At 39.0% G+C, this 15,119-nt stretch overlaps 1 protein-coding gene across 1 annotated transcript in view; it reads left to right on the top strand.

The window, feature by feature from the left end:
* The window catches only part of grik4 (glutamate receptor, ionotropic, kainate 4), a 475,408-nt gene extending 465,695 nt beyond the window's left edge, over window positions 1-9,713 (top strand). The window contains exons 16-21 of the mRNA XM_030152304.1: window positions 433-606; window positions 1,085-1,250; window positions 2,475-2,700; window positions 4,773-4,901; window positions 5,000-5,118; window positions 6,600-9,713. Of these exons, the coding sequence (XP_030008164.1) occupies window positions 433-606; window positions 1,085-1,250; window positions 2,475-2,700; window positions 4,773-4,901; window positions 5,000-5,118; window positions 6,600-6,989 (1,204 nt within the window). The 3' untranslated portion in view covers window positions 6,990-9,713. The remainder of the gene's footprint in view (window positions 1-432; window positions 607-1,084; window positions 1,251-2,474; window positions 2,701-4,772; window positions 4,902-4,999; window positions 5,119-6,599) is intronic.
* Window positions 9,714-15,119: the final 5,406 nt, after the last annotated feature.

Below are 15,119 nucleotides of genomic sequence, written 5' to 3'. Positions count from 1 at the left end.
TAATGAAAAACATGTATTCATCACAGAATGCTACAGCCTACCTAGTACCTGCTGCAATCAAAGTAACTAATGTATGGAGATGATACTGATGGAGCTGTCACATGAGCTCTGCGTCATTCAGCTGCATCTAAACATATTAATTACTCTGCCTTCAGTCTTAGTGTGGTGGGCAGCACATGGGGAATAGAAAACAGCCTGATACTCTCTCCAGAGAGCCAAGGTGACTTTGTGCTCTGAGTGTTGGAGTTGTTTAGCTGCTTATCTTTCACTCCCCTTTTTTTCACTGTTTTGCTCACCCACCCCCCCACCCCCGTCTCCTGAGTTTTGTTCTCATCAGAATACTTACTCCAACTTTCTCTTCCACTTTTGCCGGCTACATCCCTTCTATCTATCCATTCCTGTTGTCTAAGCCTAATGTTTTCTTCTCCCCAGACTGACACCTTACGAGTGGTACAACCCCCATCCCTGTCTAAAGGGACGGTGTAACCTTCTGATAAACCAGTACTCGCTTGGCAACAGCTTCTGGTTCCCTGTCGGAGGATTTATGCAGCAAGGATCCACCATCGCCCCTAGGGCTCTGTCCACACGTTGTGTCAGTGGAGTGTGGTAAGTATCGAGAACAGACCCACAAACACATCCATGTTTTATTCTCTTTTTATAAAGTTGCAGATTGTTCCATCATACAAGCAATATTTGGCATCATCATAAAGCTTTAGTCCAGACATCTTGGTTCTTTTTGACCTCATGTGTCCTCATCTTTTCATGTATCTGTCTGGCTAAATATGGTATTATTTGGGCATGCGCATATGTAAAACACTCTGTATATCTGCCTCCATTTTTCACAGCATTAACTCTTCCTTTCATCCAAACCAAGCATTGTCATCTTTATCCATGCACATCCACTCATTCATCCATCCACCACGTCATCTACTGAAAATCCTGCAGGCTCTTCTCCACTCAGGTGCGCAGTTATTTTAATCCTCCCACACTTCCACCCAGATGATCTATCTTCACCAGCCTTCCCATTTACATGTACTTCTATAGGTGAATACATATGTTCTTGTCCCTTGTGCTTCCTCTTCAGGTGGGCTTTCACATTAATCATCATCTCATCCTACACCGCCAACTTGGCTGCCTTCCTCACAGTCCAGAGGATGGAGGTGCCGATAGAGTCAGTGGACGACCTGGCAGATCAGACAGCTATAGAGTATGGCACCATGCACGGAGGATCCACCATGACCTTCTTTCAGGTCAGAGGTTACACGCATTACATATGATAGATTGTGTTGTTTATACTCTTAAATCACTGGCACACACACACATAGACAAACCTCAGAGCTCTTTGTGATCAATGGGCCATCAGTGATGTTATCCTCCTCATCACCTCCCTGTCCTTCCCGTCGTCTTCCTTTAACCACAGGTTTTATCTGTTTCCTGTCTGTTCTTTGCCACAACTATTCAATATCTCTCTCCTCGGGGAGATGAGTCCTGTCGCGGTCCCTTAGAAAGGCACACACTATCCTCCTTCATCCTCTCATGGTTTTGACCTCAGAGAGAAGAAAAAAACTGTGCGAGAAACATAGAGAGTGTGTGTTAGACAGTGGATAGTGGCATGATGGGAGGAAAAGAGAAATAAGCTTTGTCTTCCACTGTCCTTTTACGTGCATTGGACTTTGAATAACTCGAGGAAAACAGGCCAATTGAGAGAAGAGGACAGGTAGGAATGTTAAGTGAAGATTATGTACTCGACATTGGAGCTACACAAATAGAACAAAGTAAGATGTGAGAAGTGGTTAGATCTGAGAGTCTACAGTTCGATTTAGTAGAACATCCATTACATGTTATTTTCCTACTTTACCTCCCCATGAAGCAGAAAAAATAAAGTTGCAGCCATTTGGTTATTTACATTTACAAACCCTCATGCAAAAAATTCCGTTTTTTCACAGCTTGATTAGATGTAGACGCCAAAACTACAAGTAGGTGTAACTAACATGGTTGGCTACAGACCTCTGGGTGCAAAAAGACATTTACTGCAGCAGATAATGACTAATGATAATAACAGTATTGATTAGATTTCTATAGCTAAGGCACCCAAAGCACTTTACATTAGTGATCCATTATTCATTGGTTCTCACATTCTCCCTCTGGTGGTGGTAGACTACATTTGTATCCACAGCTGCCCCGGGGCAGACTGACAGAAGCGTGGCTGACAGTATGTGCCAAACAGCCCCTCCGACCACCACCAAACATTCACGTGCATTCATACACCAGTGTGAGTGACACTGGAGGCAAGGTGGGTGAAGTGTCCTGCCCAAGGACACAACGGCACATGAATGGGACAGAGCAAGAATCAAACCGCCAACCCTTTGTTTATTGGACGACCTGCTCTACCTTTTGAGCCATGGCCGCCCCAAAGATGAAACATGATATTTGTTACGATCTTCTTGAATATACCTTGATGTTCTGCTCTCCAGAACTCTCGCTACCAGACGTACCAGCGTATGTGGAACTTCATGCACTCGAAGCAGCCCAGTGTGTTTGTGAAGAGCACGGAGGAAGGAATCGCTCGAGTCCTCAACTCCAACTATGCCTACTTGTTGGAGAGCACCATGAATGAGTACTATCGCCAGAGGAACTGCAACCTGACACAGATCGGAGGACTGCTGGATACCAAGGGCTACGGCATCGGCATGCCACTGGGTGAGTGGAGAATGACAGATGGGAGACCAGGGAAGTAGGAGAGGAGAACTTAACAGTCAACTCATGTGGGTTGAAGACCTGCTGGATAAGACAGAAGACAGCTTAATAGGGAACGATGGGGGAAAGAAAGTTCAGTGGAAAAGTTTCAAATAAAGACAAAAGCTGGCGGTTTTGCTTCAGTAGTATGATTCATATTGAAGGTAAGACGGGGGAATAAGAAGAAGGGGTATTAGGTTAGAGATACACCACAAACGTCACATCGGAAAGTTAAATTGAAAAGTAAAGCCTGAGCAAAACCAAACCATTAGCTGCTATCATGGGGGAAAATGATGCAAAAAGTGAGAAAAGAAAAGAGACTTACTGATCGACTTTAATATAGCGGCTGTTGCTGTGCTGTGATGTGGGAAGTGTGGAAGAGAAAAGGGGAATATGAAATAGCGTTTCTGTTGAATGTGAAACTCTCGCTGAACGACTGGATGCTGCTCTGAGAGAATAAACACAGGGTTTACTTACACTTTGATCTAAAGTTGAGTCAAAATACAGGCAGGTGAAAAATATCTGAGAGTAAACAAGATTCATTTCATTTCCTTTGATGTTTAAAGGGGAGATAAACCTTCTCTTTAGTGGATGATGTTCAGTGCTGCATACTGTGGTATGACCTGTAGAACACTGTATAACCTTTAGTTAAGCTCTGTAATCTTCTTCTGTAATCTTAATTTTGTTGTAGTACATTCACCGTAATTTGTCTAGCAAAGAAAAAGTGAAGCACAGGTTCTATATTTAAAACTTTTAAAATGATTCATGTAACCATGAATAGAGTAGAATGAACTTTACCGTCATGGAAAATTTGTCTGTTTGCTTTGCTAGAACATTTGGTACATGTCATGTTCTTACTTTAGTTCCCCAGAAAGGGCATGGAAGCAGGAAAAAAAGGTGTCACAGCTATTTGGTTATTTACATTCATTCAAGTTTTTTTTTTATTATTTTTCTGGGATATATTGAAGAACAATTAGATGGATCATGTAGTTTTCTAATAAATTCAACAACCATTTAACAAATAAATCACATTTAAGCAAATAATCCATTCATGTCATTCCCAAAACTTTTGCCCATGAATGAATCTATACCAAGTTTGAGTCACTAATAGAGAAAAATTGAGTCAAAAATGCTGTTTGGTTATACTTTGTCTGCACATGATAATGTATAGTCATTTTCCAGGTTCTTTCTACTGGAAGATTTATAAATCTATTAAAATAAATGCACATAAACCAATATGTATATGTAATAACACTTCATTATACACATTGAAAACATCTGCTAATCTGCACTGTTGTCATTTTTTTTCCAGTTCATGTAAGCACATTTAACGTCTGAGGCAGATTATTTATTAAAAAAAAAAAAAAAAGAAAGAAAGAAAAAAAAAAACAGAAGTGTAGACCGATGATACAGTTCATTCACTGTGTGGTTAAATGTAGACACCAAAACTACCTCTAGGTGTAAGTATCATGGTTGGAGACAGACCTCTGGGTATAAAAACCATCTTGGAAAAAATATATATTTACTGCAGCAAATCTTTAACAAAATCTGAGAGTTAATTAAACTCTATCAGTCAGTCGTCCCTCATGGGAAATTTGTCTTAGACACCAGTGCTACATATTGCTGTATTCACATATGGTCACAAATCAATAATGACAAATATAAAAAACACTCAGTCACACAGTCAGTCTGTTGTGTCAGTGCAAAAAAAAAGACCACAGCTTGCTATAAATTCAATAATCAGTCCCTGATTAAAACCAATGACAATACAAATAGGGATAATAATACTATAATCAATAAATACATTAACAATAAAAACAGTAAATAAAACCAGCAAGTATAACAAAGACAAAGAAAAATGCTGACTATATAAAAAAAGCCATAAGAATAGAACTCAAGAACTGTTAAAGCTGGTATCTAATTGAACAGTCTTATGGAAGTTTATGGAAGCTTATGGAAGTTATTTCCTGTTACCTGTATCCATTAGATGTTAGTGAAGTGCACATTTATAAGCTCTGCTCCTCTCATATGTCCAGGGTCAGTGTACCGTGATGAGTTTGACCTGGCCATCCTTAAACTGCAGGAGGACAATCGTCTGGAGATCCTCAAGAGAAAGTGGTGGGATGGTGGGAAGTGTCCAAAGGAGGAGGACCACCGTGCTAAAGGTTTGTCTCCAGCAGGTTGTCTGTCCATATCCTGCATTTATCTGCAAATCCCTCTTACCGTCACCGCCCTCTGGCTGTTTTTACCCTGACTCCCTCAGGTCTGGGCATGGAGAACATTGGTGGGATCTTTGTGGTGCTGGTGTGTGGCCTGCTGGTGGCTATCTTCATGGCAGTGCTGGAGTTTGTGTGGATGTTGAGACAGTCGCCAGGAACTGAGGTGAGAGAGGGCTATCTAACCTGCATCTGCTTTATCTCCCTCTCCCCGCCCTGGCACCCTCCCCCCCGTGGAGCTACTAGGCTCTTCCACAATGTGCAGCTTTGACAGTAAAGTTTATGGGTCTCATCTTCCTCTGGGTCCCATTTGACACCCAGCCCTCCTCCGTTCTGCCTATGAGATTATAATCAGCACACAACCAAAGATATACCTCACATATTCCTGACTCAGAGTACATTCTTCTATTTATAACAGCAGCAACATAAAGCATAAATATATATTTCAAAGAGTATCCTACATATTGTTGCATATTGAATGTAGCTAGATCTAATAAATATTTCCAGGTTACTGGTAATGACAGCTTACTTATAGTATTATTTGTTTGCTAGATGCAATTTAGCCTTATTCAAAGCATCCTTACTGTGAAAAGATGCTCGCATCGTTTGCACATCTTCACTCAAAGTCTAGTTGATGGAAAACAGAAAGCATTTGGTTAATGGACAGAAATGGATTAGCTTTCACCATCTGTTCCATTTTTTCTGGAACTTTACATTTGTGGTGTAGTGTGAGTACAACTATAGAAGGAGGTGTCTTTCACTGGGAGACGTTTAAGGGGGTTTACAGTGTACTGATAGCGTGTGATTATTGTAATCCTCAAAATTATATAAATGTTAAGTCAAATAATGCAGTTTAATCCTAGATTTAAGACTGTGGAGTAGCATAAAGGGTTGTGGCCAGTTTTGTCAAATAATGTCTTCTGTTTGTAGAGACATGTTTGCCAGCATATGGGCCAGTTCACAACATGGGACCCAAACAGCAAATCTACTCTAGTAATACGCTGGACAGAGAGATGCATGCAGTGTAATTTCTGATGTGCTTCATTTAAAAGATACTTGGAAATTGTCAATTTTATTAAATGAACTCCACACTGTGATTTTATTTCAATAAACATTCAGTTTCTGAAAGTCAAATCCAACTCATGTGATTTCTTGTTCTTGAGCAGCTCAGACTGATATTTCACTTTCACTTGTCAACTCTCTATGTGTGTGTGTGTGTGTGTGTGTGTGTGTGTGTACTGTGTGGGCATGTGTTGTTTTATACCTGTGTGAATAGTGCATATAGTGGTCACTGTGCTCATGTGCATGGGTGGATTGATAATTTTCTCTCTGTTATTAATTTTATTTACTGTGGATATACAGTGAAGAACTTTTTCATGATTTCAGTAGTGAGAACGTGTATGTTACATGTGTGTTTATGTGAATCTACATGTACATTTTTATATGTCGTCTAATGCTTGTCAAGCAAACCATTGTTCTGATGTTTCCACTGCTGAATGTGATTCCATGTGGAATATGCCCATGTGTCTGAGGTCCATCAGTCTGTTGTGATAAAGTCAGTCAGTGAGTTGTCTGGCCTCTCTCCCTTTCTCTCCCTCTCTTATCCCCCTCTCCCCTATCTTTGTCTTTCTGTGTGTGTGCTTGCAGCAATCAGTGTGTGAGGAGATGCTGCGGGAGCTCCAGGGGATCGTCCTGTGTCGCGACAGTCTGCAGGTGAGGCGCCGGCGGGCGGCTTCGATGCTCCGGCCGCGACCCCTTCCCCTGGAGGAGCGGCGGGCCCGGGCTGCTGCTGTCAGCCTCAGCAACGGGAAGCTGTGCGGGGGCACCGGACTCCCTGAACCCCTTTCCCACAGACTGGCACAGGAGGCCGCGCTGGTTGCAAGGGGTTGCAGCCACATCCGCATTTGCCCCGAGTGCCGACGTTTCCAGGGACTGAGGATGCGTCCCAGCGGGGCCACTGGGGCCCTTCCATCTCCTACACACAGCGAAGAGAGCATAGAGTGGGACAAGACCACAAATAGCAGTGAACCTGAATAACGCCCAGCTATCCCAACAGGACTGACTCTCCCCGGGAGCCAACATGCTACTCTCCAAGGATCTAAGATCACGTGGGATTTTGATTGTGCCGTTCAGAGTTTGATCTTAAAGGGCGGGACAGTGCTGTTGTGGACTCTCTAATGCCCTTGAGGCAACAGCCAACAGTCTGTTTCAGAATCTCCTTGGGTGAATTATTTCCTTGGTCATAGGAAAAACTGATGAGTCTGTCTCATTGTGGTCTGTCCCTGTTGGCCCTCTGTACCATGAAAAAGAGGACGGACAAAAACACCTACAAGGCATTTGTACTATGCAGTATTTTCAGTCATTTATCATTGTGCTGTTCCTTTCTTTTTCTTTTTTAAATTATTTCAGTCTTCTGTTTGATTATCAGTACTGAATATTGTTATTCTATTGTTCTTATTCTTTTTTTATCTGACGATTTACTGTATGAACGTATATTGCCTCCGAGGAACTGGAAAGATGAACAGACTAATGTCACCCTTTTCTTTTGAAAGTGCCAAAAACCAACCAAGTATCATCTTGTGGCTGAACAAAGCACCACAGCCTTGAGAGGACAACAAGTTGAACTGAACCTAGAAAACAGGCATACAAACACAAACTTCTTTTATAGTAGTGATATTCTATTAAAAATGTTTTAAATGTTGGTATCTCTGAAAGGCAGCGATGCATGTCCAGAGGTGTTGGGTGCTCATTGAATGGTTAATCGCAGAGGTGGATGATGAGTAGCAGAAAGAATGATTTTCTGTTTTGAATACCTGCTTGGAAATGTGAAGGCCACCAACTCGAACACACTTACAGAGACATCTATTCATTTCCTGCCTTTCATTCTCATCTGTCCTTCATCTATGATATCAGGAATTATTTATTGTCTATTTACTTACCTGCTTTCTGGTTTCTCCTTCCAACACATACACACATCCTGAGATCTTTCTCACAGTGCAGCATTTTTTTTTTTTAAATCTTATGTTTTTTGGTTTAATTTTTTTCCAAGTTTCACTAGAAGCCTAAGCATTAATGAAAAATAGATTTTATCATAACCAACCAAAAATATAAAGTCCTTCGTGAAGTAAAAAGGGTTTTTTTTTATATCAGCAGTTGACTCAAGTTCTTTTAAATGTCGAGGCAGTTAAATTTTTATTTAATGTGATGTTTTACATACTGCTCCAGGAGTATTTCGGTTCAGACCAGCCTAGATCCAGGCATTTTCAGACTTTTATTTCTGCAAAACCCAAACCAAAATAAGAATTTATTGCAGTAATCTTGTCCGTAAGAGGCTTATTTTTATTGCAAAGCGGATGCAGAACAATCAACTGTGTATCAGTTCAGTTATCTGGAAATGGTAAAATGAGATGATTGCAGTCAGACTAAAATTCACCCATGAATAATTTTAATCACTGGTTGAAACTCATTCATTCTGTTTGGGTGTATTTATGGAAAGACCTGTGTTTAATTGCATCGTAAACTAATTTTATAGTTCATACCCCCAGAAGTAAAGCGACTACATAGGGATAAAACCACCAGCAAAGGGATTTCTAGGATCCAGTTACTTCTTGCATAAACTGTGACACATGACATAGTCTGTACCAACTGAACAAATTGGTTTGAAGGTGTTACTGTACGATATACTGACTGTACAGTGTGGTTTACACTACTACCTGCTTATCTCTCATGTGTCCATCATGTTAAATCTGCCCATCAGGTTCTGTCAATCACTCTTCCACAGAACTAGGCCACCAAACTAAATCCAGCTTGAAGCCACTGTTATCTCTCCTATACTTTGATTAGCCTCAGTCATTTTCTACCTTCACCCATCATTTTTCACCTGCAGGTTGTTAAAAATCTCTGTGTATCCCTCTCTGTAGCAGCCCAAAAAAGGTGTGAATGTTATACTTCTGTGGAATCATGTCAACACATACACATATCAGCAGTTTTTGTCATGTTGAGATGTTGAGTCACTGTCTTTTTTTCTTTTTAGCATCTTCACAGTATCTCTTTTTTCTTTTTTTTTTTACCTGAGATGAGTTCTCCCAAACTGCGTGTATATTTTTAAGTACATGTAATTGCATGAATGGTAATGATGCTGTTTCAGAAGCTGGTGAATATCTTGGTTAAATATTGCTGATCAACCTGCAATGATCTGTAGTATTAGCACAATAGTACTGGAGTTGAGTTTTCACTGAAATCAGAATTCTGAACAATTTGGGTTCACAAAAGTGAGGAGAATATCAAATGAATAGAATTTCTATTAAAAGAAGCTTTTTTTTCACTTTTTCTATGTCAGTTCAATCAGTTGCTGGTGAGTGTTTGATGCAGGACTGACAGAGTAGGAACTCCCACAAGAAAACGCAAGTGTCTGAAACAGCATCAAATCTGCTGGATTCTGCACCACAGAGAAACCAATGGGAATGTCAGAGGCATTATGTTATCATCTACTGGAGAGTCAATAGTGCTAGTGCATCTGATCCTCAAGTGGTGAACTACTGTTGTCCCACAGAAGGTGTGCAGATAGTTTGTGAATAATAGGGCTCCCCAATATCAGTACAGAGTGGGTTTTCTTTTTTAATTCCAGCTATGACAAAACTTCAAAGTTGACTGTGTTCATGTAACAGAGAAAAAGAAACAGACCTACATGTGTATAATATTTATATTGACACATTATTCCATTCAGTGACATATACATACATACATTGTGTGCATAATGGTTAAAAAAAAAAAAAACCTGTTCACAGACTTTCTATATGTCTTTATATTCAAACTTGTTTAAAAGGGAACATGTCAAGCAGATAGCAAAGAAAAAGACCTACATTTCATTACGTGTTTTCTATTTAAAAAAAAAAAAAAAAGTTTCTATCCATTTGCTGAATGTCACTAAGAAACTCACGAGAGTAAGAAGCCTCTCGCTGCACTCGGAGCTAAGTTCTTAAACACTAAAAACATTTACAGGGGTGCTAAATCAAGCGTAGTTGGAATGAGATTGCCAATTACCTTGAAGGCATGAAGAGCAGTAGAGTAAGAATTAAAACAAATCCCATTGAAACACTGGGCGACCTTTGCTGGGAGACCACTGAGAGAGACGGCAGGGTTTGGCTGCTATATTTTATATGCTTTATTTTCTTATGTTGACATTTTTATTCCATTATAAATACATTTCTTAAAACAACCTCCATTTGGTAGGGTTTGTGGTTTGGTCTCTTCTTTTCTCTGATGTATTTGACCTTCTAAGCTTTTTAGATATGTCATGCTAAATAGTTCCAGAGTCCACTTTGTTTTCCATGTTTTATTATTCAGCTGGGAGAAATATTCAGACAGTGCACCTGTTTTGTTGTGACACATATGCATGCAACAATCCAGTATGAGGATATATGGGTTTCCAACTGAGTAAACATGACAACTGCTGAGTGAACCAGAAGGATGTGATGCATCTACCTCTAGTTTTTCTCCTGTAACTAAATTAACATCTGCACACTTGTGAATCCGTTGAACAGCTGAGAATTTGCGTAGGTGGTGAGGCTAATGAGTTTAACAATTTATTCATGTAGTATATACGAATCCACTCACCCGAAGTCCATCTATCACTGTGATTTTCAGTGGATATTTCTCTCTTTCCTCAGGACAGTGAGTGAACACCACACACACAAACACACACACACACACAACACTCTGCATTTGATTTCCAGTTTAATTCTGACTTCTTCACTCTCTTCTTTTCTCTCCTCTCCTCTCTGTGTGCCTGTCTCACAATCTTTCCACTGCAGCATTAGCAATGACACAATTTTCAGTTTGTCACCACCTGCATGTCACAGTGCATATCCACAGCCACATACACACTCACACAAGCAGTCAGCGCCACCTGTATGTCACTGCTGTGTCAAGTTTATTTCATCGTACTCATGCTTCTCCTTCTGCCTCTGGTGCTCCAAGTCCATAAATTAAATGCATCTCTACCCAGCTTGCCTAGCTACTCTTGGATTTATGGAGCCCATGATGAGCACTGGGTGCCTGCAGAGGTGTGGGGAAAATCTACTTCACTCCTCAAGCTTACCTACTTGTAGCACATAGTAATAGAAATTTCTTTGTAGTTATTTTGTTTTGCAAAGATTTGATCTGATTTGACCATGCCAACATCCCATAGAGCAGTGTTTTTCAACCTTGGGGTCGCCTGAAATTTCTAGTAATTGATAAAAAAAAAAAAATGTAAAAAGAAATTGATCCAATATATATTTCATTATAATTAAAACACCACACACTTTTCCTAATAAAAATCAAGTTCAAATAAAATGCAGGATGTAATATCTGAGAGGGCATATCTTGATTAACCAGTTGCAGTCAGAAAACTGGACCAATGAGAAAACGGAAAAATTTCTTCACCTGCCTGGTCCCGCTAAGACATCTCCAAGAGAAAAATGTCTCCGTTTTGAATGTCTGTGGTCACCAGAAATTTGTAACGTTAAAATGGGGTCACGAGCCAGAAAAGGTTGGGAACCACTGCCATAGAGGGAGTATTTTTACCAGCTGTTTTGATGGAAATAAATGCATTTTTGTCATTTCACTCTCTTTAACATCATATTTTTTAAGTCTGTGTCCAGAAATCCTTATATAAGACCCGGATATTATTAAAAAATGATAGAATTTCAGTGGGTTCCACAAGTGGTCTGCACCTCTGCACTCAGCTCACTCCAGTTGACGTCTGCCTTTGTCGAACAGTTTTCTTCTTTTAGTCTGACAGCAGATTTCCCAAGGTTCACAGTGTGAGTGTAAGCATCCTTTTCATAATGACCACTAATGCGCACTGGATCTAAGAATATCAATTGAACTGACCTAACAGGCTGTCAGTGGAAACAATCTAATTTACTGATGTACATTTTTTATGTGAGAGCTTTCCTATTGATTTGATGGCAATTAATTGCAAAAAAAGGCTTCTTGTTGTGTGTTCAGAGAAAAGGTATTCTGAGAGCAAAAATTCTCTGCAAGGTGAGAGGCTGTCAAGGCTGTTATACAGCTTTTTGTTTGCTGACAGTTGTTGTTGAACATATTGACCAAAACATCTTGACATTGTTTGTCTTTCAGAGAAATAAAATGGAGCTTCATTTACTTTGTCTTTCGTTCCCTCACAATTCATTCCTCCCTTGATCGATGGTCTGCAGATGGGGAACATCGATTACCCGATTGTGTGTTTGTGTAAGTGTATTTTTATGTGATCTTCTCTCGTGTACTTGCCTCTGTGGGAAATCACAATGTGGACATCTTGATTCATCAGTTGAAGGCCATCTCGATGCGTCATTAAATTGCAGCCGACAAGGCAGACAACTAAAATTCCATTCAATGTGCAGTGGCCGACGCTTCTCTCAGGTATTCACAATAAAGAATAAAGCAGCAGATTTTGTTTTGTGGCTACAGCACAAAATTCAAAACATTTTTTTCACCCATGCAAAAAAATGCCTGCATTCTTAGAGCGCCAAACCTCATGGGTGTTTAATCTTGGAGAAAAAAAAATTCTTTGGACCTTGATTCAATTTCTGTTTTGAGTTCCTATATGCACTATAAATAAGTACACCCCCTTTCATGGAATATCATCTGTCTCATAAACATTAGCATACCTCAAATTACAATTAGTTCATTAACGCATACAGACCCAGTGCTACTTATGTGTCAGTTCCCACATGAATTGTTCTCTATATTGAACCTTTCTCAAGTGATTTGTCACTATTTATTATAACATTATCCTCTGTGTTTTGCTTTTCAGTGAAAATCATGTATTTCCCTGTATTTAACTACAACTTAATCATGTAGATGTTCATAAAAGCTCAGATTAAAACTGGAGGTTATTATATCAGAAACAGAGAAAACCGAAGAAAAACTGACTTTTCAAGCTAAATATATCGTTAACTGAACATAAACTAAGTGTCTCATCCACTGTCATTGATCCAACTCCATGGGTTTTACTGGTGAATCAATGTTGTAGAAGATGACGGTGTTTCCACGGTAACGACAGAGCCTCTGAACATCCAAATGGGTCATATCGGATGACCATGAAAAGATTGAATTTACACCAATTGCTGACATGTATTGATAGAATTAGTGGCTCAACAGGTATTAAACAGCTTAGATCAGTAGATGGTTTTGGATGTTTGGGCCTTTATGGGTTAATCCTGTTCACTGCTGCATAATGCATACTGAGGGCCTCATTGTAACATCCCCAGAATAAGAATATAACCTCATTGTGTACTTCTGTGTCTCCTCACAAACAGGTGTGCTATTCTTATTTCATTATGAGAACTGTGATGACTGCAGTCAGTCTCATAAAACCCCAAACAAACAGAAACACAGATCCTCTGAAGGCACTAACTCCTTGAGCTTTGAGGAAAAAATATTGGTTTTCAGATAAAGGCCCCTTGAGTTCTCATGTTAATTGGTCGTTAGAGCACAGAATTATCTTAATCCCTGAGTAAATGATTCATTACCTCACTGATGAGAAACTAAAAAAAATTTGCGCTGAGCCATGAAAAAGACCCACAAATGACAGCCTTAGAAGTAAAATCTGTTTATCTGGCTCCCCATGGGGAAAGTCGGGTTTTATCGATACTGGGCAGCGAAATCATATTTCCTGCATCATTAACTGTTATTTTGCCTCCCTCTTCTTGTTGTCTATTGCTAGGCTATTTCATATTGCACTGTACTCTTTGTTTATTTGTTACTTGAAATTTTTTTTTATTACAGCTGTGAGTTGAATGAAAACTATTTTCTTAGTCATAACACAGTCTCCTTTGTATGTATCTGTGGTCAGTTTCACCTTAGACTTAACTGATCTATTATCATATTTGACCTGTAGTCCCCTCAATCTGTACTCTTTCACGTATAGACAAATGCATATGGGTGCCTCTGTGAAACTGGTCCCTAAAAACAGGACAGAGGGGCTAAAAATTCAAACCAGATATAGACTAATGTTATGGTGCAAGTTCAGAAGCACTTTAGATCTATTTTAAAAATAAATGCTTACTAAGATAAAAGAGAAACTATTTTTCAGATTAACCCTTTCATGCACGAATTATGAGAACCTTAATCAAAAATTTTTCCTGAGTGTTTTTATTCCTCTTTAGGCATGAAAAAAACAATGCAATTGAAAAAATTCTTCTGAAAAATAAATTAAAATCAAATCAAATCGAAATAATTAAAAAAAAAAAAAAATATATATATATATATATATATATATATATATATATATATATATATATATATAAAATAATAATAATAATGAAAAAAAAAATCTTATGAACCTATTTTTCATTAAGTTGCAAAAATATCCACTCAGCTGGACACCACACATTTAATTTTTGATGCACAGAAACATGAATTTAGTGATAAATTGTATGAAAACCATGGGGAGGGCTTGTGATTCTGGGGGTTTATGCTCAGGAGAGATCTAAATAATGTTACCAGTTCATGTCAGAAAAGATATGTAGTGTCGTAAAACTTTAATAAAGATGTGTAAAAAAAAAAAAAAAAAAAAAAAAAAACAACGAAAAGAACAACAAAATCCATGAATATACAAGAGGACAGCTGTAGAATAGCTGTCAACTGTAGTGACCAGTATGCATGAAAGGGTTAAACACATTTTTATATTATTTTACACTGTATTTAATACAAAAGTCTGCATGTAACACGGTCAAAAGGACACTAAAATTACACACTACTATTTTTTTAATATCTCTTTATTCTCTCACAAGTACATTTAGGGAATTGAACTAATTATTGCAAGGCAGAGTGTTTCACAAAAATTACCGCTGTTGCAAAATCATTCGTGATTTATATGTGCTTAACTGAACAGGTTCTGCATGTAACGTCAGTGGACACGATGGGTTACGTGCAAAACCTGGAATGAGACTGCTGATTCATGAAAAACCTGCATGTCTGGATTAGAAAAAACACTAGGATCAACAAATTTAACACAGTGTCTTTATTTATAGCGCCATATAAGACCATTTCAAGCCATGTTTTCCAGATCAAATGCACTTACACCTAGGTAGCTTTTCCTGTCCCAGTTTTGGTCCTATTTTTGGCCCCAATATTTATTAAAAATCCATTAATTTTGGGATGGCTCAGAGCAAGAGT

This window comes from Sphaeramia orbicularis, chromosome 13 (assembly GCF_902148855.1).
Source record: "Sphaeramia orbicularis chromosome 13, fSphaOr1.1, whole genome shotgun sequence".
NCBI classification, from domain to species: domain Eukaryota; kingdom Metazoa; phylum Chordata; class Actinopteri; order Kurtiformes; family Apogonidae; genus Sphaeramia; species Sphaeramia orbicularis.
This window is presented reverse-complemented; position numbering and strand designations above follow the sequence as displayed.